This window comes from Carassius auratus, chromosome 5 (assembly GCF_003368295.1).
Source record: "Carassius auratus strain Wakin chromosome 5, ASM336829v1, whole genome shotgun sequence".
Taxonomy (NCBI): domain Eukaryota; kingdom Metazoa; phylum Chordata; class Actinopteri; order Cypriniformes; family Cyprinidae; genus Carassius; species Carassius auratus.
In genome coordinates, this window is record NC_039247.1 from 32,429,448 (window position 1) to 32,454,088 (window position 24,641).

Below are 24,641 nucleotides of genomic sequence, written 5' to 3' on the forward strand. Positions count from 1 at the left end.
AAAAAAATTTCATTTCATTGTGATCGTGATTTGAACTTCGATATAAGCATTTAATCTCGTAAGTGATTAATGGTTACTCAGTCGTGGCTCTTGTCTTTGTTGTCGAAGGACTCATCATGGCTATCAGTGCCTTCTCAAGAAAAAGTCTTGCATAGGTTATGCTAAAACATCCAGGCAATTATTTCAAGATTCCTTGTTTGAATATATTTTTTTTATATCTATAAAAAAATAAGATTTATGTATTAATATTTTAATGTTTAGTTGTAATATATAGTTTTGTAAAATGCTTTGTTATAAATTATCAAATTCTGAAAACTTATCCACAGAAATGTTGTAAATTATGTGAAAGTACACGATGCATTTCCAATTGCACAAAGTAAATTTTGTGTGGTGCAGCTTTTACTGCAAACAGATCGATCCATTCCACCATTGAACAGATCACGAGCTGCTTGTGTGTAAATGAACACAAATGCTGTGCCTCACTCTGAAAAATACAGAGTCAAACTAAGTTGCAGCCTTTTGAGATTTGGTGATTGCAAATCAAAATTTCAGACAAAATTGTCTGTTGTACAGCCCTATGGGTGTATTGTAATTTTTCTTTATAGTTAGTGCCTTTCTATCAAATCATGAAACCGTAGGGGCTTCACAAGCCACTCTTTGGGAAACCCTGCTGGGAAACAATCTAGCAACTACCTATTGAGATATTCATATTAAACTTTTTCATTCTCAAGGTTTGGTGAAACCTGTCATTCAGCAGGATCACCTGAATAGCCCTGGTTCCACCTCTGATGAAGGCTGCCATCCCAGCGTGCATCAGGAGAGGAGGGCGCCATCCACTGAGTCTTACCAAGTGTGGAACCAAGACAGCTACTCGTCTGCGCGCAGTTTCACCCCACCCTACCAGAGACAGCATGACAATGGCGACAGGGCTCAGGTGGATGACAGGAGTGACCGGCCATTCTCCAGACATGACTCATATGAAGACCGAGGTCATGACCCTGCAGACAGTCCAGCAGAGGAACTGCCCCATCAAGGCTTCCGGCAAGGCAGAGGCTCAGACGTGTCGTTTGGGTCACAGCGAGAAGTTACCCACGAGGGAACCAATCAACCATTAGTAATCAGCAGGACCCATCCTGGAGACAGTGAGCACAGGGACGTCTCCTCTGGTAGACAGCAGAAAGAAGGCACTGATACTCATGATGAGGCCTTCGACAACAAGGACAAGAGCTACGACTCTGATATCTGGAAGAAAGATGTGGGTAGTCTGAGGAAAGACGGCAGCGGTCAGGCGCAGTGGTCCGATCACTGTTCGAGCAGCAGCAGTAGCATTAGTCAGCCATCTGAAACCAGCAGCAGAACCCTTAGGAGGACAGGGCCCATCAAGAAACCTGTGCTGAAGCCTTTGAAAGTGGAAGACAAAGAAAACGAGAAACCCAAAACTGAGCCCGAGGAGAAGCCTGTCCCATACAGGCTGGAGAAGGAAGTGGTCACCAACGTCTATGACCTGAAGAAAGATGCCCCTCTTCTGTCTAACAGGCACTCCGTGCCACCCACCAATCCCTCTCCTATGGAAAAACACATGGAAGCTCCCAAGGTGGAGAGAACGAGCAACCTGCCTGAAGATTTGCACAAAGAGAACTACTGGGATAGTGCGAAGAGTCAGTCTGTGGACAGCTCTGACAGCAGAGATCCACCAGCACTGCGCCGCAACAACTGGATATTCATAGATGAGGAGCAGGCATTCGCCGGGGCCAGGGGAGCGGGCCGTGGACGTGGCCGGGGCTTTAGAGAGTTCAATTCTCGTGGTGGCACTCGTGGAGGACGGAGTGACAGCAACAGAGGAGCCTACAATAGCACAGGTGCACAGAGGCCTGCACGAGGACGTGGTACTCGAGATTTTAGGAGCGAAGATCTGCAAAGAGGCAAACCCCGTAGACGCAATGTGAGCGAGACGCACAGCGAGGCCTCAGAATACGAGGAGCAGCCCAAGCGTCCGCGCCAGAAGGCCACTGAGAATGGAGAGGCTTCGTATCCTGCATCTGGAGAGGTCAAGAGGGCCGATAAGGAGTCGTGGAGATCAAACAAGGTCTACACTGACGATCAGAGTGGCAATAGTGATTCCAGGGACAAGACGAAATCTGCTCGAGTCTTTGGAAGGTCATTGCCCCCTCGCCTTAATGCTGGATACAACCGTGGGTTTGGCTCAAGGGATATTTCGACGTGGAGAGGGAGAGGAACCCAGTTTGGAAGCACTCCCATGCAAGAGAACGGCTACAGTTTCGGTGCGGACTCCTATTCCAAACGTTTGTCAGAACATGAGGCCCTGAAGTACCCCTCTAAATTTACAGGCTCCATTGCAGAAAATGGTGTCGAGGACAGAGATGGGGGTTACTACATTGATAATGATAATCCTGACAACCGGCCCCTGAGAAGGCGTCGTCCCCCACGCCAGGATAAACCCCCACGCTTCAGGCGTCTGCGTCAAGAGCATGAAGGAGGAGGTCAGTGGAATAGTGAGGACTATGTTAATGGAGACGTTGCCAATCAGTGGCCTGGACGTGCAAAGGGGGCAGAGGAGCACGGTCCCAACCGCTACTCCGGAGGACGGTCACAGGAGATCACAGGTCAGGGTGAGGACTGGGAAACCGGCTCTGAGAACAGCGATTTCAGTGACTGGAGGGAGAAACGGAGACAGCATGGTGACGTGCTCGCAGATACAGGTCACGGAGAACCTGGCTCTGAAAAGAGAGAGCTCTCCAAGCGGAGCTTTTCTAGCCAGCGGCCAGTGGTCGACAGACAGAACAGGAAGAGTGATGCTACTGTGATGGAAAACAACAAGACAGAAATGCAGGCTAGTGCAGGTTCCTTCGGTAGAAACGAGAGCTGGCAGAATGGTGTTACTTCCAACAACAAACGGTATGTTTCCTTAAAACATAGCATATTAATACATTAATAAAAACAATACCACTGAAATTCACACAATGAATGTGCTTTAATTCGCTCTGTGCAGAGTTCCAGAAGAATCGATCACCGGCCTGAGCTCAGTGTGTGTGTACCGTGTAGAGCAGAACGACGACACCAGCACAACTGAAGCAACGGGGACGATCATAGAGAAAGACTTGAAACCCAGGAACATGAAGGGGGACATGACCGAAACCCTGTCCCAATATGACCTGAATACTTACCCAAGTAAGCCAGATGTTTTTGTTTATGATAGAAGTGCCTCTCCAATGCCAAATAATTTGACGTCAGACTGTTGAGACCATATAAAACTAATTCACCCCTGAGGTGATGTAGCCAGAGAAGTTCAATAATAGTCTGCAGCAGAGGTGTCCAGTCCTGCTCCTGGAGAAACACTATCTTTCAGAGAGTTGTTCCAACCCTGAATAAAACGCCTCTGAATCACTTACTCGAGGTCCTTAATTGAGATGCACGGTATTATCGGACTGCTATCGGCCGATAATAGCTTTAAATGTAAATATCGGCTTTGGCCCGATATGATAAATTATGCAGATAAGAATACATTAATTTGCTTGTGCTCAGGGTGTGCTAGTGGTTAGATCACTTCAGCAGTGTGGCTCATTCTTAAACCAAGGTTTTGTCTGAATGATGATTAGATTAACGGTTTTGGATCGCTGCATTTAATCTGTGAAAACCCCTACAGAATGATGTGTTTGATGTATGATAGAGTAAATGGTAAGTCCTGCATCAGGGGCAGCCTCCCCCAGGTCCTAAGGTTTTGGCCTACTGCTAATTAAATTAAAAGTAAAGTAGCCTACACAAATAACATACAGACTGTTTCTGATTAAATAAAGCAGTAATTGATGTAATAAAATTAGTATGTTTTGATTTAAAGGTCAATAGTTATAGCTATTAACTAAAAATATCTATATATATTTTATAGCTAAAAAATCACAAGGCACTTGTCAAATAAATAATTTTATATATACTGATTTATTCATTAATGTGTAACGTTTTAGTTTTTTAACACATCATAAGCTCTAAAAGATTTTTAGAATTTTTACATCTCTTTTGCTTTAGACCATCTACAAATGTTTAACCTAAAATTAAAATGTTAGGGTTAACACAATGCAGCAATTGATTTATAGTTTATTTTTAAAGTTTATATGTATTGTTAAAAATCTTAATTATTGTTTATTTAATTCTAACAAGTTATTGTTAAAAACTAAACAAAATTAAAAATATTTTGCTTATAATTTCTGCACAGGAGATATATCGGTATCAGTACTGGCAAAATGAGTTGAAAAATATTGTTCATTGGCAAAATCAAATATTCATCCATACAGGTACAGTAAATTAATAGACTGTCCTGTAAAGAATTACTCTATTATTTTAACAGTGCTGTGCCAATTATTACCGTTAGAAGTCATTCGTTTTGTGTGACCCGTGTGGTGTTCTTGAGTATTGGATCTGAAGGAGTTGTCCCTTGTGTTTCCTCGAAGTTGAGAGTGACTCGGGAGCTTCTGTACCCAGTCCAGAAGTTTTCCAGGACGCTCTGTCCAAAAAACAGCGCCGCCCACAGGATGACGATCGCAGGAGGAAGGATCAGGGCCCTCCAGTAAGTAATCCTTTGGGCTCATGGTCTTATAGTTGTAAAGATAATAACAGCTTAAGTTATTTTGACTACATGAATTATATCTTGAGTGGATATTGTAGTTATTTGGTTTGTGCACCTTAAGGGTTCGGTAAAGAATAGAGCAATTGCATCGAAAATGCCTCCTCGTTTTGCCAAGAAGCAGGGCAGTATGTCCATCGAGCAGACCGAGGATGCACTGTCTGCCAACAGCTTGGGAACAGAAATCTGGGAGACGAACAGCACAGGTTATACCGATAACAGCTGATAACAAGTGTATCAAGATACCTTATTGGAGGAAAACGCCACCGTTATTCCATATTCCACTGTTCTTCCCTCACCTTGTACCTCTTCCGAAGTTAGTTTTCAGGAGTGATGATATTACTGCTCAGAGGTCGAAGTGCTGCCAAGTGCTGTTCCGCCATATATTATAGTCATATTTTATCCGCTTCGAAATTGCCACGTTTTATTTTGTGTCACCATACTTACTCGTGTAACTGCTCATGTAACCATCTCTAAATTTACCCACGTTTGGATCCTAAGGAATGAATGGTACTAAGCTAAATGCTAGCATACTGGCGCCGCGCGCTACAGCAATTGTGTGCATACACTGAGACAGGAGAGGTACGTATCAACTTGTCTAAGTTGAGGGAAGAACATGGAAAATGGAAAAACTTTGGCATTTTCCTTAAATAGACTTTTTCTAAATTTCTTTTTTTTTTGTTCTCCTGAAGCTCTGAGTGTCCATTCATCAGGTGGTGATTCGTGGACAAAGCAGGTTTCCTACACAGGAAGTGAACCCAATTCAGAGGTACAGGTCATTCTTCTTTAAGAAACTCTTGTCATTTTTTTAAATGAGCTGAGACTCAGAGTACAGTCGCTCTGTCCTGTCTTTCAGGATTCAGATGCAGGACCCGAGCAGAGTAAAGAACACAAACCCGGCCCCATCGGCAACGAGCGCTCTCTGAAGAACCGCAAGGGCTCTGAAGGCATGGACCGTCTGGAGGGACCCATTACTCCTGTCAACGGAGTGGACATTCACGTGGACAACGTTATCCCTGTGCCGCCAATTGAGTTTGGCGTCAGTGCAAAGGATTCAGACTTCAGCCTTCCTCCAGGTTCCACACCAGTGCCTGTGTCCAACCCCGTCACCAAGCTGCATGATGCACTTGCTGGGAATGTATGTACATGAGCTCTGAGCCAGCATTTACATTCAAAGCATTGTCTAAAATAAGCTCTGAGTGTTTATACTGTTGTTAATGTTTGTGTGTGCACAGGCGGGCCTGACTCAAGCCATCCCGATGCTCCGCAGAGACCACCTACAGCCCGGAATAAACCTCAACCCCATCAGCTTTCCTTCAGCGGACCTCACTCTCAAGGTACACAGTAATGGAAGCATATTAATACATGCTAGAATCCTCTCAACTTCATAACACGTTAACAACTTCTAATAACAAGCTAAAACAACATGTTATGTGATAAAGTTGTTAAAAGCATGTTAGTAACCGTTATCTACATGCTAGAACATAGATATTCTTTTTTTGAATGCCTGTCTGCTTAAGCCTTGTAAAACTTTAAATGTAAAGCTTTAAAAACTATTCAGTCTTTCTGGCCAGGCTTTCTTAAGACATTTCAATTGGTCTTAACAAACTTCTTAATCTGGTATTACAACCTGCATCTGTTCAGAAGGATGCAAATACTTGAGTGAAGTAACGTTAAGAATGCAGTAGAACCTGGATAATGGAAGCACCAGTTGTGTCCAAATGCTCGTGTCCGTCAGTGCTCCTCACCAGCAAGTCTCTCTGTGTTCTCAGATGGAGTCAGCACGTAAAGCCTGGGAGAACTCTCAGGCTCTTCCAGAGCAGGGCTCTCCGGGCGGCGTGGTCTCCGGCGCTCAGCCTGCCTGCAGTGTGGGCTCCTCCAGCGGCGTCAGCTACAGCTCCTTCGGCGGGGTGTCCATGCCGCCCATGCCTGTGGCATCTGTCGCACCTTCTGTCTCCATGCAAGGTCAGCATCTCATTGCTTTCTCAGATTGTGTCACATGCAGTGGTTGTGCATGGCTCTAATTCCTGTTGTGATGTGTGTTTGTGTGTCACAGGCAGTCACATCCCTCCTCTCTATCTAGACGGTCATGTGTTCTCTAGTCAGCCGCGGCTCGTGCCGCCTTTGACTCAGCAGCCCAGCTACCAGCAGGTACGTGTCTACAGTGACTGCACACTTCACAGATTTATCATGACTGTGCCTGAGAAATGTGGATGTTTTGAATGAAAGTGTCTTGTGGGCAGGGACTCCACATGCTTCAAAGATCAGGGATCAACTTTAAAGTTGTGACAACAGGTCTATAAACATTTTAGTTTTATTGGCAATTGTTGTACATTAGTAAAATGCACTTTATTAATTCAAGAATGACTTAGAGGTATAAAGAAATCTTCCCCAGCAGCAATCTTTCTCCAGTGATCAAAAACTAATGGGAGTCATGTTACCACTGTAAAGCCTTACATAGGAGATAGTAGTCTGAAAAATGTTTTTTTTTTTTAAACTCAAGTAATTATTAAACCTTCAGACAAAATCTTAAAAAAGTAAATCAAATAATTTTGAGTATCATATTTGATCTGTCAGGCTTTTATGACTCATTTATGTCTGATATAGTCAGAATATGGAGGAAAAAACTGCTCTGATAGCTCAGACTTAAATTGAGCAAAAAAAATCCATTTGGTGCAGGTATGCTGGTTTTTATATAGACAAAAGGTAAGATAGAGTTCTAATGTAATCAGTGAGATCTTTATTAAACTATAGAAGATACTTGTACATAAAATATATATATCATCTAACATCTACTGTATAACACCAGGATAAAAAACTTTTTAAAACAAGCTCAAAACTCTCTTTCAGTCAGCAGCGAGTGTTTGAAATAACTTGATCCGATGTAGATTATAATCACTAAACAAGGCAGAAATATTTATAAACTATGAATAAGTCTATGCACGCTTAACATTAACGTTACCAAAGTAAACATGGTAAATGCAACCACTTGGAGAAATCAGATGTCAGCTTCTTATTCTCTATCACAATTGTGTGTTTATTTAGTAACATCTGTCGTAAGTCTCGTCTTGAGAGTTTAGCTCCACGTGGCATGTGTCATCAAAATATAATAATGATTTTTGTTCGGGAGCTTTTATAAAAATAGAGATATTATCATTCTTTCTAAATGTGACGTATAGGCTACTGTGGCTAGAAATAAACAGAAACAGACTCGACTGAATAAGCAGGCTATTTTCATAACGCTTAATCGTTAAAAATTAATAAATAAAATGTAGATAAATTTATTTCTGATTAATTTTGATTCCTGATAAATTAATGAATTATGATCAATGTATCACTTATTCTATATTAAAACACTGATGCTTTTGAATTTAAATATTAAACAAAGCATGCAAACAAACGACCGCTTTTATCGTGTTCGTTTTGTGATCGCGCATGTTCCAGTGACTTATTTCCTAGTTTTCTGATAACTTCTCTTTGTTGGTGAAATGATGAGGTTTCGTGACGTTGTTCCTGAGAGGCGTGTAAAGGGTGTGTTTTAGTGACGCGCAGCAGAGCTTCAGGACCGACAGTGGAAACGCTGCGCTATTCTGGCCTCGTGCTACTGGCCCGAGGCTTTTAGCCCCAGCCGGCCCGTTTTAAGCCCTGGCTCGCACTGGCCCAACAGTGGAAAAGCGGCTAATTATACAGTAGGCTTTAATAGGTTCATTCATTGGACCTGTGTGCCTATAAATAACCCGTGTGTGTTTGTTGTGTGTATTCAGGCCACCGCTCAACAGATCCCCATCTCTCTGCACACGTCTCTACAGGCTCAGGCTCAGCTGGGTCTGCGAGGAGCTCTGCCTGTCTCTCAGTCTCAAGAGATGTTCAGCTCCATCCCTCCCTTCAGGTAAATCACCCGCTTCAGCAACACTCACAGTCAGTTTCATTCAGTGTTGGTCTGTTACTCTTTTACACTAATTAAGTCCCATGCCATTGCAAAGACTTGCTCTTAAAACACCTAACAAACCATTTGTATCAATAACTGCTGTATAAAACTTGTTCTACGAAGACAAGAAAATAATCACTTTTTTTTTTTTTACTCTATCATATACTAGTTGTCATCATCAAAATTCAGTATAATTTTACTGTTCTTGTTACCATAGCGAAAACTGTGGAAATACAATTATAATTATTTTTTGAAAATCAAAATCATTTAATAATTTAAATTTGTCAATTAAGTAAATTATGCAATTGGTAAGACAATACCATGTAGATTTCAAATATTTTTTAAGTAAGCATTGCCTTAAAAAGTAAATGAGATTTCAGTAATGAAAAAATATACCTTTTATGAAAAAAATAAATAAATAAATAGAACAAAGTGTGTGTGAGCTCGTTAAATTGCAAATTGGGCTTAAATCAGGCATACAATTCTGTAGTGTAAACTAGGCATTAGCAGATTCTCTGACATTTAAATGTAGAGATCGAACAATAATTGGTTTAAATCTAGATACCATATTTTCAGGACTATAAGTCACACTTTTTTCATAGTTTGGCTGGTCCTGCGACTTATAGTCAGGTGCAACTTATTTATCAAAATTAATTTGACATGAACCAAACCATTTATTTGGAACCAAGAACCAAGAGAAAACATTACCGTCTACAGCCACGAGAGGGCGCTCTATGCTGCTCAGTGCTCCTGTAGCCTACACTGAAAACAGAGCGCCCTCTCGCGGCTGGAGACGGTAATGTTTTCTCTTGATTCTTGGCTCTAAATAAATGCGACTTATAGTCCAGTGCGATTTAGTTTTTTTCCTCATGAAATATTTTTGGACTGATGCGACTTATACTCAGGTGCGACTTATAGTTTGAAAAATACTGTATTAGTGAAGTGTAGCGATCGACGATAATTTGTTTAAGGGTGGAGATTGACGATAATCAGTTTTACCAATATAGTTTCCAGTATTTAGGGATTTTGCTTCAGATATTAGTTTTGTAATATCTGGTCCACCGAAAAATGTTAAATTGAATTTGTCAAACAACGGTTTGAGTCTGCTGTAAGCTGGAGAAAATGGCCACACTGATAGTTCTGGGTTTTTTCTGTGATCATCTGATCGCTCTCACGTTCTCCTCTCTTACAGGTCTCCGGTGTACATGCACCCAAACCTGTCTCAACCCAGTCCCATGGTGCTCTCTGGTGGAGCTCTCAAAGGACCGTACTCTGCATTTCCTGGCATGCAGCCATCAGACATGGTCAAACAGCAGTCCGGATCTCACTACCAGCCCATGAACGGCAGCCAGCCACTGGTGTACGACGGACCCATGAATCAGGCAGCTGGGATGGGCACGTCACAGCTCATGGACTCGCAGCTCATTCAGGCAAGTTCTTTGAAAGCCATAAGACCGCATATCTGCACAATACCTACACAACCCTCTAGCACACTTTGAAAAATGTACTAGCCAATGGCGATTATATTGCCAGTTTACTCGCCAGACTGATCTTTTATTTTACACACACACACACACACACACACACACACACACATATATATATGATTCCAATCAGCTTTTCTTTGTAAAATGATTTTAATCAGTCAGTCAAGCATTATATTATGGTATTAAGCACTATTTAATTATAAAACTTTATAAAAGTTTTTAAAACTTGTTAATCATGTATGAATGCATATTTGTCACTTTGACTGAACTTAAGACTGGTGGTGAAGCTTAAGATATTGTTGGTCATTCAGGGTTTCTGTAAAAAAAAAAAATACAACTAATTCTACTGCCATACTAACAATATACAATGCTCTATTGATTGATGAGCTGCTGGGTTCATGAATATTAATCACGTTGTCTGCGTTGAGTTGAACTGATTTGCTGAAATCAAAACAGGGATGGTAATAGATCTGCGCCAGCCAATGAAATTGCCATTTGTGCATTAGCTCCGCCCACTACCGAAAGGAGAAACTGGCTTATCTTCTGCCTGTTCTAAAAAAGCGAACATGTAGCGCGTCGATTAAGACTCTCGCTCTCTTTGCATGTGTGAGAAACAGCGCTATCACTAATGCGATGGTGAGTCGTGCGTCTTCACAAAGAGTTTACAGTTCAGCAAATACAGGTGTGCTGTGCGCCCATTGAGATGAAGTGAAAAGTACAGATCGCTTGATGGAGAAAGAACTCTGAAGCGCTCAGTCAGTGTTCAGCGAGTGAAAATGTGCTAATCTTATTCAGGATATTTATTGGTTTTAATGGACATTCTCATTGACTTTGCTGTGTGTTTTCAGGTGACTATGCCCATGCCTGGATCTCAACTGCGCTACGGCTCAGCCCAGCAGCACCTCCTCCTGCCCCAGTCCATCCAGCTCCAGCAGAACCAGAACCTGTCTGTGGGAGCTCCACGCCGCATGATGCCTCCTGGATCTCAGCCGGCTATCATGAGCGGCAACAGGGAGGTGAGAACCTGTGTTTCAGGAAATGTCTGCCCTCAGGCCTATTCCATTGTGTTATTGACATGCCTCTCTGATAAATCATGTTCTTTTTGCAGCCTTCCCAGATGGACATCAAGGGATTTCAGTTCTCTGATAAGCCCAACCACTCACCTGGAATACCCAGTGGCTCCTACAGGTGAGCGGATGGTTCACACACTCCACCCACAGTACAGTGAGCTGCAGACACACTGAAGTTTTCTTTTTTTCTTATGTTCAGTCTAATTTTGTCAAGAAACAGGGTTCGTAAAAGGTGCTTATTGAGCTTGAAGTATTTTAATTTTGAAAAGGCAGTAAAAGTGAAATTACTGTTAATCTTTGTTTTCAATAAAAACAATCTTTTTATGCAAAAGTAACAATTCAGCACATCTGATATAAATGCAGAGCCATTTCACCTGGCTTTCAGGAGTGCACGAGGTCTCGTGATATTAAACGTGAAAAAACTTCTAGGTGAAAAGCAGTCTCATGATATAAGTATTAAGTTGGGTTTGAAAGTGCTTGCGTTATTGTTTGGTTTGGTCATTTATTTCATGTGCTGTTTGTGTTTCCAAACACGTGCATTTGGGAATGCATATAAAGTCTGACACGCTTTGCGTTGCACTCTTATCATTTACAAGCATGAAGCACGTCTCCAACTCAGTAGCTCGGTCAACAAACTCTTCTGCATATGCTGTGAGTTTGAGTTGCTTAACATTCATCAGGGAAAACTGTGTGTGTTATCTCACTAGATTTGTAACGTAAAATTATTTAACCTATGCCAACACAGGAGAATACATCAAAATATCTCTAAATATGCAATTTGTTGTCCATCGTGATTTCAAAATAAGATTTTAAACCCTCGCTCGAGTTTGCCTGTGGCCAAATATTAAAATGAAATGGATTTAAACGTTTGGCCAGTATAAAGCGAGGATTTGAATCGTGCTGTAAAGTGAAAAATCACAGGCCGTTGGTGCCCTCTGGAGGTATTTATTATAATACATACAGGTGCTGGTCATATAATTAGAATATCAAAAAGTTGATTTCACTAATTCCATTCAAAAAGTGAAACTTGTATATTATATTCATTCATTACACAAGACTGATATATTTCAAATGTTTATTTATTTTAATTTTGATGATAATAACTGACAACTAAGGAAAATCCCAAATTCAATATCTCAGAAAATTTGAATATTACTTAAGACCAATTCAAAGAAATCTTGGACAACTGAAAAGTATGAACATGAAAAGTATGAGCATGTACAGCACTCAATACTTAGTTGGGCTCCTTTTGCCTGAATTACTGCTGAAATGCGGCGTTGCATGGAGTCGATCAGTCTGTGGCACTGCTCAGGTGTTATGAGAGCCCAGGTTGCTCTGATAGTGGCGTTCAGCTCTTTTGCATTGATGGGTCTGGCATATCGCATCTTCCTCTTCACAATACCCCATAGATTTTCTATGGGGTTAAAGTCAGGCGAGTTTGCTGGCCAATTAAGAACAGGGATACCTTGGTCCTTAAACCAGGTACTGGTAGCTTTGGCACTGTGTGTAGGTGCCAAGTCCTGTTGGAAAATCTCCATAAAGTTGGTCAGCAGCAGGAAGCATGAAGTGCTCTAAAACTTCCTGGTATATGGCTGCGTTGACCTTGGACCTCAGAAAACACAGTGGACCAACACCAGCAGACGACATGGCACCCCAAACCTGTGGAAATTTTACACTGAATCTCAAGCAACGTGGATTGTGTGCCTCTCCTCTCTTGCTCCAGACTCTGGGACCCTGATTTCATTTAATTTCATTCATTTTCATTTTATTGTCCACAATGTGGAAATTTGCCTTCGGTTTTCCAAAGGAAATGCAAAATTTACTTTCATTTGAGAACATAACTTTGGACCACTCAGCAGCAGTCCAGACTCCAGTCCTTTTTGAAGCGAGACTCTTCTGATGCTGTCTGTTGTTCAAGAGTGGCTTGACACAAGGAATGCGAAGCTGAGACCCATGTCTTGCACATGTCTGTGTGTAGTGGTTCTTGAAGCACTGACTCCAGCTGCAGTCCACTCTTTGTGAATCTCCCCCACATTTTTGAATGCGTGTCGTTTCACAATCCTTTACAGGGTGTGGTTATCCCTATTGCTTTTACACTTTTTTTTTCTACCACACCTTTTCCTTCCCTTCGCCTCTTTATTAATGTGCTTCGACACAGAGCTTCTGTGAACAGCCAGCCTCTTTTGCAATGACCTTTTGTTTCTTGCCCTCCTTGTGCAAGGTGTCAATTGTCGTCTTTTGGACAACTGTCAAGTCAGCAGTCTTTCCCATGATTGTGTAGCCTACAGAACTAGACTGAGAGACAATTTAAAGGCTTTGCAGGTGTTTTGAGTTAATCAGCTAATTAGAGTGGCACCAGGTGTCTTCAATATTGAACCTTTTCACAATATTCTAGTTTTCTGAGATACTGAATTTGGTATTTTCCTTAGTTTTCAGTTATAATCATCCACATTAAAAGAAATAAACATTTAAAATATATCATTGTGTGTACTGAATGAATATAATATACAAGTTTCACATTTAGAATGGAATTAGTGAAATAAAAATTTTGATGATATTCTAATTATATGACCAGCACCTGTAATGTACTCAAGTTGGTAATGTTCATATTATGAAAGAAGGAGGCACCTCAGCACACCCCTCCTATGACGCAATGGTCATGGACCAATGGTAGTAAATAAAGGTGTTTTGCTGTTGGAACAAACTTTTCCGGAAAGTTTGCTTTGGCGAGCCATTTACATCTCCCCAAAAAAACTTTGGTTTGGGCCAATTTTTTTAAATTATGTTACATCACTTCGTTATTCAATTTCACTTGTAGTATATCGGGGCCTTACTAGACAAAAACTTTAAACATTTTAAATGGAAAAAAAGTAAAATTTATGAGCATTTGTGAATGTTTTAAAATGTTGTCTTTGAAGCCTGTTAGTCACAGGAAGGCTTTCCATGTCTAAGTGTCTTTTGTTTATTCATGAGGTCTTGTGTCGGACTGTTTCTTCTCAGACCTGGTTCTGCTAGTCCCAGTGGCAAACCCTCTGGCCCCGGAGGCCCTGCAGTGGTTGTCTCGCTCCCAGGACATTACACACAGCAGCAGGTATGGCTCACTTCTGTCCCTAACCCTGACCCTAGATGTCATGTTACACACTACTAACACTCATCTGCTGTCCGATGCTGCAGGTGTCGGCTCCTCAGGGCAGTATGGTCATGCATATGAGGCCCCCCACCAGCGGCCCCTTCCCCAACCCCATCCAACGGCCCGTCATGCAGGTCAACAAGACTGTCATCATCCGTTCGCCACCCTACCCCAGTCCCGGGCGTGAACCACTTCACAGCACACCTCCCTCCAACCCTGAGCCTGCTGTGAAGGGCCCTGAGGACGGTGTGAAGGTGAGCCACCCACTGTGAGCATAGGTAATGGCATCTCATCTTCTACTTTCTTATTTTCATGATTTACAATGTTTCATTAGATCACATTTACATTAAAACCAAAATGCAAATCTGTAAAGATCTAACTTGATATTTTTCTATTTTTGGTGATGTTCCATATGTGAAATAACATACAGTAAAAAGCAATCTATCAGTAAATATGAAGGTAAAAGTGGCCCACGAATGTTTTATTTTAATGGACAGATATAAAAAGTCATAGTGAAAATGTGAACACTTGCTTCATTCTGAGTCAGCATTGGAGAAATGAGACCATACATAGGAAAATTAATAGCCATAAAAAAAGCACATTTGATGCCTAATTGACCATGTGGCTTAATATATATTGGGGCTGGACCAGAATATTCGATTATTCGAATATTCATTCGGTGAGTTGTCACAAAAAATTATTTTTTTTTTTAACACCTGACCTCCCCTGAGAAACCAGGGTGTCCGCGGGGTTTTAAAAAGTATTAAAAAGTGATCAATCAAAATGGTCAAATTTAAGGTCATTAAAAGTGTTAAATGTGGTCTCAGAGGTATTATTTTTTTCCAAATTAGGTATTATTTTTTCCAGACTATCAGGTGTCCTATTTTGATTTAAATTCTATCTGCGTTCGCGTTAGTTCGTTTATATGGGCTTTAGCATATCTGGGCACATAATCAAAGATCTTCCGTCTCCGTCTCAATGTATGTTTGATGCTGACGTCATACTCAGTGGTCGTTCGGCATCATCTCAGAACACTGCGCGCTCAACAGAAGTGGCTGGCTTCCGTTTTATTTTAGACTTGCTTCAAGGCATATCTTCAACGACTGGACAACCATCATCGTCTTCATGGACAAATGCAAGTTTTCTAATAGCTGGGTTAACGACCCAGCGTTTAAGGACTGGCTCAGGCCTGTACAGGGAATAAAAGGCAGTAGTGTTGTCAAAAGACCCGGTACCTCAGTACCAAGTCGGTCCTAAAAAAATTTAAATGTGACGGTACCAGGTTTCTTTAAGGACCGGTAGTACCGAGGTCCCGTTCAAACCCGGTTCTTGACGCATACAGCGCTATGATTTCCGCGAAGCAGAAAACGAGTACGGAATCTCAAAATCCAGTCATGACGCTTGCATTAATTTCAGCATCTGTTGACTTCTCCTGTCAAAATAATGGAGTTCATTTAGAATTATTCATATTCATTCTCGAAAAAGCAGAAGACATACCGGTTTCTCCGGTAGTGGGCGGAGCTAATGCGCAAATAGCAATTTCAAAATGACAAATATGCATTCATTAGGCCTAAAAGACAATTTTTACATAAGGGCATTGTGCTAGAAATATTACTATTATTTAGTAAAACGTATGTGATACTGCTACCACTGTTGAAAAAAATAAAAAACTTTATTTAAAAAAAAAATAAATCTCAATATTTCTTCCATGTTTTAATTTTAATAGCAAATCCCCTTTATTTACCAAAAATAAAATGTGTTTAAATTTGATAAATTAAAAGACAAATTAAATTTGGGTGAAACTGTTTACTGTTTTTCATAATTATATAACTTGTAGAAAAACTTTAAACACAATTCTAAATAAGTATAAAGAATGGCATTGGTTTTATTTTTAGTGCTAAAAAGTTATTATTTTTTTTTATTAGCAAATTTTTGTGTTTTGCTTTGGTACCGAAATTGGTACAGAGAACCGTGGATTTTCACTGGTATCGGTACCGAATACTGAAATTTTGGTACCGTGACAACACTAACAGGCAGGCTTATTGTTCGGTGTAAAAAAAACATCAATGTCAAATGGATGGGAGCTAACGCACTTCGGTCGCATATGCAATCCACTAAACATAAAAATGGAATGCGTGCTCGGAGAGAGCAGTTAATTCTACCAATCTCAGCTGTCTGCGCGGCTGCACCTCCACCACCACCGCCACAAATTTGTGGCGCAGTTTGTGAATCCGCAACAGTTCTTAGAATACGCAACAGTTCATAGAAGATGCCTGTTTGTAATGCATCAACTTGCAATGAATACCAGCCAGTGTGCTGGAACTATCCATTTTCTCCATTGCACATTTTATGGTATTTGTTTTATTTTTATTTACTAGGTGAAATAAATGTGCAATATGCTGTCAACATCAGTCTCTAAATCTATTATTTTTTGTATGTTATACATGTCAAAATCTGTGTAAATAATAGAAAGGTCGCTGATTAACACTTGCAATTCAGTGTCGTGATGGTTTTAAAAAATATTCTGAAGGTAGTAAAAAAGCTATTAAAAAGTAGTAAATTTAACTTAAGGATTGCTGTATATACCCTTGAAACGGTCTTCATTTGCACTTGAATATATTTTTACTATCGAGCTGAACGGTTCTAAGGTTACAGTTGTATTTCTCTGTGAGTCTGATCTGGCGCGGCGTGATTACTAACGGTTCTTGGCATGGTTAGACAACAGTAAATTGTACAGTAGCCCACCCTTATAATAAACTGTCCATATTAAAATTATTGGTCTTAACAGAACTGTGTTTTGTATCACTAGTGCATTGTCTGTTCTCTGAACATATAAGCCCTGCACGCGCTTCCACAACAGTTTTTTAACAGTCGGACTGCACGATGTGTCGTTTAAGCATCGATATCGCGATGTATAAATCCACTATAGTCACATCGCAGGATGTGCGATGTAGGCTGTGGTAGTTGATCCGTTATTCATTAACTGTACGGGCCAGCTGCTCCCTGGCCCTTGACAAATCTGATTCGCGGAGAGCACGAGAGAGAAAGAGAGAGAGCGCACGAGACAGACAGACAGACAGAGAGAGAGCGTGTGCGCGCGCACGAGAGAGAGACAGAGGGAGAGAGAGAGAGAGAGAGAGCGCTTCAAACAACACAAGCGCTGTCTTGCTCTCTCTCCCTCACACATATTAATCAATTGACACGATGGTGTTGATGTTTAAATCATTTAAAATGAGAATGTAAATCTGCTAACCCCATTTTTGTTTGTAAGAAAAATCTGATTAGATTTCATATCGCGATATATTTCGCAGAAAAATAAAATATCGCAATGTCTTTTTTTCCCAATATCGTGCAGCCCTACTTTGAAGTTTAAAAAATGGTATTTGGACCAGCCCTAATACATAATATATCTTAGTATATTGCCTAATCAGATGTATTGACTCTTCAGTGTATTACCCAGTTGAATCTTGTAAAGCAGTTATTTCCATAAGGCTTTTGACTTCCAGTGTTGGTCTCAGTGAAGCGTTGGTGAGGTTCTGCTGCAGTATTGATCCTTTCTGTTGTTTTCGGTACAGGTGAATGCCCTGCGTGATGCTCGTCCGGCTGTCAGTGAAGCCAAGAGCTCATCAGTGATTCCCAACAAGATCCAGGAGCAGCTGCCGTCAGTACAGGTCAAAGCTGCTCGAACCGGAGCCATCAAACCACAGTCGGTCAAAGTGGAGGAAGGCAGAGCCTAATAATGGACCTCATGATCACATGACACGGCTGTCTGTAGGACCTCCTCCTTCCTCTTTTCTCTCTCTCTGTACTCTGGGACTAACGCACAGGATCACCAACTCCACAAATAAATCAGAACACATTATTAATAAACATCACATAAATATAAATGTAAACTATAAATAGACAATAGTTTTGGACTCTTCTGCGCAGACTTTTCCAGATCAACTTTATTTATTTACATTTTATTTGACATTTTCAAGTGAAGAATTAAGGTTCACAAAAGTGGCCAACAAACCCCAGTGTATCTCACTCCCTCCATCAACGTCTGCAAACAGAGGAACAGGAAGCGCATCTCCTCTTCCAGCTCTCACGTCTCCACGCCCACATTGCCAAACTGAGCCATCTGATTGGACTCGAGGTTTTGACTGACATGCAGATCAACAGAAGCTCCAGAGCTGCAGTGTGGCAGAAGTCATTTTTACTGGGTACCATGGAGTTTTAACTTTTTTATATATACACAGATATATACATATGTATATGTATGTATGTGTGTGTAGTAATCATGCCTATTTGCTCTATTATAAAAAATAAAACAAACTTTTATTCAATAAAAAAAAAACTTCAAACCCACATTTGAGGACATTGTTCAATCCAAACATGGAGGACATGAACCTTTCTCTTATACAGCAGCTTTTCATGTGTTATGCAAATAGCAAGCAACATTTGATCCTTAAAGGTGGTGCTTGAGTGGTGGCGGTGTGTGGATAAACATGTAATAGTCGGAAGCATTAAGAAGCGCTCGGTCTGTGTTTGATGTGATCAGGCGGGTGGGATATATGGCCACTTGTGTAATGTGAGGACGTTTGTGGTGATGTCAGTGGGAGTGTTGTGCTGTCATGAACGCTGATGGGAAATGTTACAGTATGTTGTTTAGTCTTTATTTGATTTGGTAGAGAAACCCTTTACCGGTCGATCGCAGGAGTGCGAGGGTTGCACAAGCAATAAACAGCCTATCTGTAACCATCAGGGTCCAAATGTGTCTGAGAATGAGTGCTCGTGTTGTCAATGTTGCCATCTCTGTGGGCTCATGGGGATCATGACTAAAAATATGAAGTGCACAGGAAATGTTGGTTTTGATGGTCCTTCGTTATACTACAGCTGTACAGAACTATAACCATCAGCACATGTTCGTAAAACAAAGGAGCATTAATGAAAATGCAACCTGTCCTTTTCCTTTGGTTGAACTGTTGGACATGTGTAATGCCTTTTTAATTGATTTCTGCAGTGCTCATGGTTATTTTAGAGGTTTATTTGCTTGGGTGTTCATTGGCGCTGTTCGAACACATCGCCTTCAACAGTAAAATTGCTTCTTGATAATTGCTGAATATCTGTACAGACTTATTATTGCCCTTTTGCTTTTTTTTTTTTTTGACCTGTATTTAAGGGGCCAGCGATGGATTAACTCCCTTTTTTTTTTTTTTTTTAAAGGGTCTGTTTTTCCCTACAGATATTTATCACTCAATGTTGTTTATCCTATTAAATGTATTATATTTGCCCTTTTATTTGAAATGATGAAGAGAGAAATAAAGCAGATTGTGCTTTTTTCAACAACAAGAACAAAAATCTGTTTGTATTCCCATAACCCATGAGCACTTATTGATGAGGCCATTGCTGTGATTTAAACATTCAAGTGATATTGCATCTAAGTGTTTTTCTGGATTTTAAATACATGTTGAGAAATCTGAAATGGCTAAGTTAAATACTGTAAAAGTCAAAAGGTGAATTAAGACTTTTCACTAAATTAACACAAAGAATGACATTATGGACCAATTTAACAAATAAAAATATGTAGCTGAACTGCTGTTTTTGAGCATTTTTAGTGACTACATAAAATGTAAGTTTTAAGAGATTTAAAAAATTCTGTTCAGTTTTTGCTTACCTAGGTTTAATTCTGCAGTAAGGTATGAAAGGCTGTGCTGTGAATATAGTAACGACTGAAGCGTTCTCGTTAGTTACTTTCACCACAAATCAGTTCACTTTTGATCATGCATTGAACATTTCAAATCACAATATCAAATGTAAATTGTAAAACTATTATTCAAGGTTGGTCCAGTCAATGTACATTTGAAGTGTAGACCATGGCTAGTGAGTGCCGTTTAGGGGGCACACTTTTAAAATTCCTCTTAACCTACTTTAAGTATTATTCATTTGTCGTTTTTCACCAGGTCATGTATAACTGCAGTCTCTAGAAGTAAGCTATAACAATTTTTATTCAAATGTTTTGCTTTTCATTTATTTGCCATATCTTGTATTGAAGTGTGAAAATATAAGCAACCTTACCTGGCTGGAGTATGCCAGGGAAATCCTTTCCACCGTCCAGTGTGAGAGGCCCTGTTTGATAATTGGCTTCTTCATACACAGATGCTTTTCGCTATAGCAAAACAATGCTGCCACCTCAAAAGACAAAAAAAAAAGATTGAAAGCAACCTTTTCCATTAGCTCAAATGGAGACACTTGCTCTTAGAAATAAGTTGGCATCATCTCACTTTATCTGTTTGTATGTCTAAAATGTGCACAATAAGTGACTTGAAGCCTCCTTGCGGGGTTATACACTGTACATTCTCCAAACTTTAAGTATCACTTGAAGGGGTGTCTAAAACTCTTCCTGGAGGGCCACTGTTTTGCAGAGTTTAGCTCTAACTATAAATTAAAATACCCTTGATCTAGCTAATTAAAGTCTTCAGACTCTTTAAAACAAGCGTGCTGGAGTTGAATTTAGCAGGTTGTTGTCGTTCCAGGAGCAGGATTGGTTATCTTGTACTGGTGGGTGGATGTGCTAGCACAGGCCTTTGGTTCAGTTGAGCATTAAAACCATTAGTGTGTGTGGAACTTTTCATTACCTAATGGGACACATGTATAGTGTTGTAAAAATGCAAGTGTTTACAGAGCTTTTATTATTTTCAATACTTTGCATTTTAAAATCAACTCCTAAATGTGTTCAGTCTCTATAATTTAATTTGAGGTTCTTCTAATTGTTACAAAATAATTGCAGTGGGGAACATATTTATTTGATCCCCTGCTGATTTTGTAAGTCTGCCACTTTCAAAGAAATGAAGGGTCTGTAATTTTTATGGTAGATTTATTTTAACATATAGAGACCGAATACCAACCAAAAAACCCCCAGAAAAAAAAAACACTATAAAAGGTTAGAAACTGATTTGCATTTCAGTGAGTGAAATAAGTATTTGATCCCCTATCATCCAACAAGAATTCGGACTCCAACAGATTGGTTATGTGAAACACATTAATCCGGTTTCTTTAAGAAGTTACTCCTAATGTCAGCTCGTTAGGTGTATAAGACACCTGTCCATTCCAACCTCTGCCACAACCTTGGACAAGACCAAATAGCTGTCAAAGGACGTCAGAGACAAGATTGTAGATCTTAAAATTTGCCAAAGAACATCTAAATAATTCAGAGAAGGCTTGGGAGAAAGTGCTGTTGTCAGATGAGACCAAAATTTAGCTCTTTGGCATTGACTCGACTCGACTCGCTGTATTTGGAGGGAGAGTAATGCTGACTATAACCCCAAGAACACCCTTCCTACAGTCAAGCATGGAGGTGGAAATATGCTTTAGGACTGTTTTTCTGCTAAGGGTACAAGATGACTTCACCACATTGAGAGGCAAATGGACGGGGCCATGTACTGTAAAATCTTGGACGAGAACCTCCTCCCCTCAGCCAGAACACTAAAGATGGGTCATGGATGGGTCTTCCAGGATGACATTGACCCGAAGCATTCCATCAAGGCAACAAAGGAGTGGTTCAAGAAGCACATTAAGGTCATGGACTGGCTTATCCAGTCTTCAGGCCTCAATCCTATTGAAAATCTGTGGAGGGAGCTGAAACTTTGAGTTGCCAAATGGCAGCAAAGAAACCTTAAGGATTTAGAGAGGATCTGTAAAGAGGAGTGGATCAAAATCCCTCCTGAGATCAAGTTCAAGTTCAAGTCTGCTTTATTGTCAATTTCCACATGTACAGTACATACATACAGAGAATCGAAATTGCGTTACTCTCAGACCCCGGTGCATACAGATAACATTAACATTAAAGCCTAAAAAAATAACTAGATCAAATATAAAATGTAGATACAATTATACAATAAGGGAATTATAAAAAAAGACATATAGTAAAAATAAAAGTTAAAAATAAAGTTAAATAAAGCAGCGCAAGGTAAATGACAGATATAGTGCAAATCAATGAAGTGAACAACAGTGCAGTTAAAAGATTTATTTTTTATTTTTTAGATGTTTGTAAACCTGGTGACCAACTACAAAAGGTGACCTAACATTGTTCGGGAGGCAGACACACTCTTGCAGTTTAAATCTAGATTAAAGACCCATCTCTTTAACCTGGCTTACACATAACACACTAACATGCTTCTAATATCCAAATCCTTTAAAGGATTTTTAGGCTGCATTAATTAGGTAAACTGGAACCGGAAACACTTCACATAACACCCGATGTACTTGCTACATCATTAGAAGAATGGCATCTACGCTAATATTTGTCTGTTTCTCTCTTGTTCCGAGGTCACCGTGGCCACCAGATCCAGTCTGTATCCAGATCAGAGGGTTACTGCAGTCACCCGGATCCAGTACGTATCCAGACCAGATGGTGGATCAGCACCTAGAAAGGACCTCTACAGCCCTGAAAGACAGCGGAGACCAGGACAACTAGAGCCCCAGATACATATCCCCTGTAAAGACCTTGTCTCAGACCACAGGAAACGGATGATTCTTCTGCACAATCTGACTTTGCTGCAGCCTGGAATTGAACTACTGGTTTTCGTCTGGTCAGAGGAGAACTGCCCCCCCCCCCAACTGAGCCTGGATTCTCCCAAGGTTTTTTCTCCATTTTGTCACCAATGGAGTTTTGGTTCCTTGCTGCTGTTGCCTATGGCTTGCTTGGTTGGGGTCACTTCATTTACAGCGATATCGTTTACTTGATTGCAAGTGATTGCACAGATACTATTTAAACTGAACTGAGATGATGACATCACTGAATTCAATGATGAACTGCCTTTAACTGTCATTTTGCATTAATGACACACTGTTTTCCTAATTAATGTTGTTCAGTTGCTTTGACGCAATCCTTTTTGTTTAAATCGCTATATAAATAAAGGTGACTTGGCTTTACAAAAAAACGTGTTACCTCTGTGCTTTCCAACAAGGGTTTCTGCACCAAGTACCAAGTCATTTTTTGCTTGGGGATCAAATACTTAATTCACTCACTGAAATTCAAAAAATTTCTAACCTTTATGTATGGGAGTTTTTTCTGGATTTTTTTTGGTTGGTATTCTGTCTCTGTACGTTAAAATAAACCTACCATAAAAATTACAGACCCTTCATTTCTGGGTGGGAAAACGTACAGAATCATCAGGGGATCAAATAAATATTTTCCTCACTGTAAGTAAAAAATATCACCACCACACATTTACACCAATAAAATGTGCCAGTTTTACTATCAAATTAAATGTAATAACTAATTATTATTAAAAGTGTGGTAGGAGATCTTGGAAAATGCTAACTTTAGCCTGATAGCACTGAAACTGAATGTCCCACCCTCCCTGCAATCGGTGTCCAAAGCCACGCCCCCTGAATACACAGCTGCTCACAGACATTTTGAACAAATGTTTGAAAGTAGGGATGCAAAATATTGATTAATTCCATAATCGATTGTTGTTTATATTAACACTTTATCTATTAATCGTTAACCATAATGCTGCAAAATGGATCTATTGCAGTCACTGGCATGACAGGATGTGCAAAAGCCACACACACACACACACAAAACGCTTTCTCACTTGAATTAAAGGGGGTTTTAGTCTGAATGAAATGCTAGTAGAAGGATTATAAAATGAATAGATGTGATTAGGTTTATTTTATAAAATGAGCACCATACATTTGAGATCAATTTACTCTGTTGACTTGCCTATCCCACACAGAGACCGCTGAACGCGCCTCTTTAAATGGTTTTGTGGTGCTCGTTGTTGTATTTTAAAACACAATTGCAATGTTTTCAACTGACATTATGGCATTTAAAATAAAATTATCCCAAATGTAACTGTGGTGCGCGTGTGACTGCGCTATGCATTAAGTGAACCGCATCCATCGGCGCTGCTGCAGCAAAACACTGTTGCTCACATTAATTTGATCCTGCTGGATTCTGTTCTAGAAAATTTCAGATTTAGAATTTTTGCGTTCCTGTAGGCCTAGCCTATTTGTTTTTAAAAATCCAGCATTCAGTGCATTAGGTCATGACAGCGCGTGCGTGCAGACCAGGACGAGCAAGCGCGGCTTTGACTAGATTTATTTGGAGATTACTGCTCATGTCTCATTCGGCACAAATCCAAATTTTTCCATATTCGGAATGTATCTGAATGTTAAACTATTATTTATAATGTAAACTACTAACACATTTGCACATACACAGAAAAGATGATCCTCTTCATATGAGCAAAAACGTTAGGTTACTAACGTAACCCAGGTTCTCTGATAACATGAAGTGAGGTATCTCACTATGGGACCGCCTCAGGCATGGCCGATCACGGAAGCACCAATAACACCACGTCTGCCAACCATGGCAGATCGCTGATGCAGCGATCAGGGA

At 40.3% G+C, this 24,641-nt stretch overlaps 1 protein-coding gene across 4 annotated transcripts in view; it reads left to right on the forward strand.

Moving 5' to 3' along the window:
• Positions 1-19,828, forward strand: part of prrc2b (proline-rich coiled-coil 2B) — a 40,455-nt gene extending 20,627 nt beyond the window's left edge. For 2 of the 4 annotated variants that reach the window (XM_026255446.1, XM_026255447.1), the window contains exons 15-30: positions 732-2,916; positions 3,011-3,189; positions 4,464-4,579; positions 4,701-4,842; positions 5,329-5,405; positions 5,493-5,774; positions 5,872-5,973; positions 6,409-6,601; positions 6,693-6,787; positions 8,401-8,525; positions 9,757-9,994; positions 10,900-11,067; positions 11,160-11,239; positions 14,095-14,212; positions 14,296-14,505; positions 17,827-19,828. In XM_026255446.1, the coding sequence (XP_026111231.1) occupies positions 732-2,916; positions 3,011-3,189; positions 4,464-4,579; positions 4,701-4,842; positions 5,329-5,405; positions 5,493-5,774; positions 5,872-5,973; positions 6,409-6,601; positions 6,693-6,787; positions 8,401-8,525; positions 9,757-9,994; positions 10,900-11,067; positions 11,160-11,239; positions 14,095-14,212; positions 14,296-14,505; positions 17,827-17,988 (4,472 nt within the window). In that variant the 3' untranslated portion in view covers positions 17,989-19,828. Of the gene's footprint in view, positions 1-731; positions 2,917-3,010; positions 3,190-4,463; positions 4,580-4,700; positions 4,843-5,328; positions 5,406-5,492; positions 5,775-5,871; positions 5,974-6,408; positions 6,602-6,692; positions 6,788-8,400; positions 8,526-9,756; positions 9,995-10,899; positions 11,068-11,159; positions 11,240-14,094; positions 14,213-14,295; positions 14,530-17,826 lie in introns of all 4 variants that reach the window. The other 2 variants (XM_026255455.1, XM_026255448.1) reach the window with 2 other exon arrangements.
• The last annotated feature ends 4,813 nt before the right edge of the window (positions 19,829-24,641 follow it).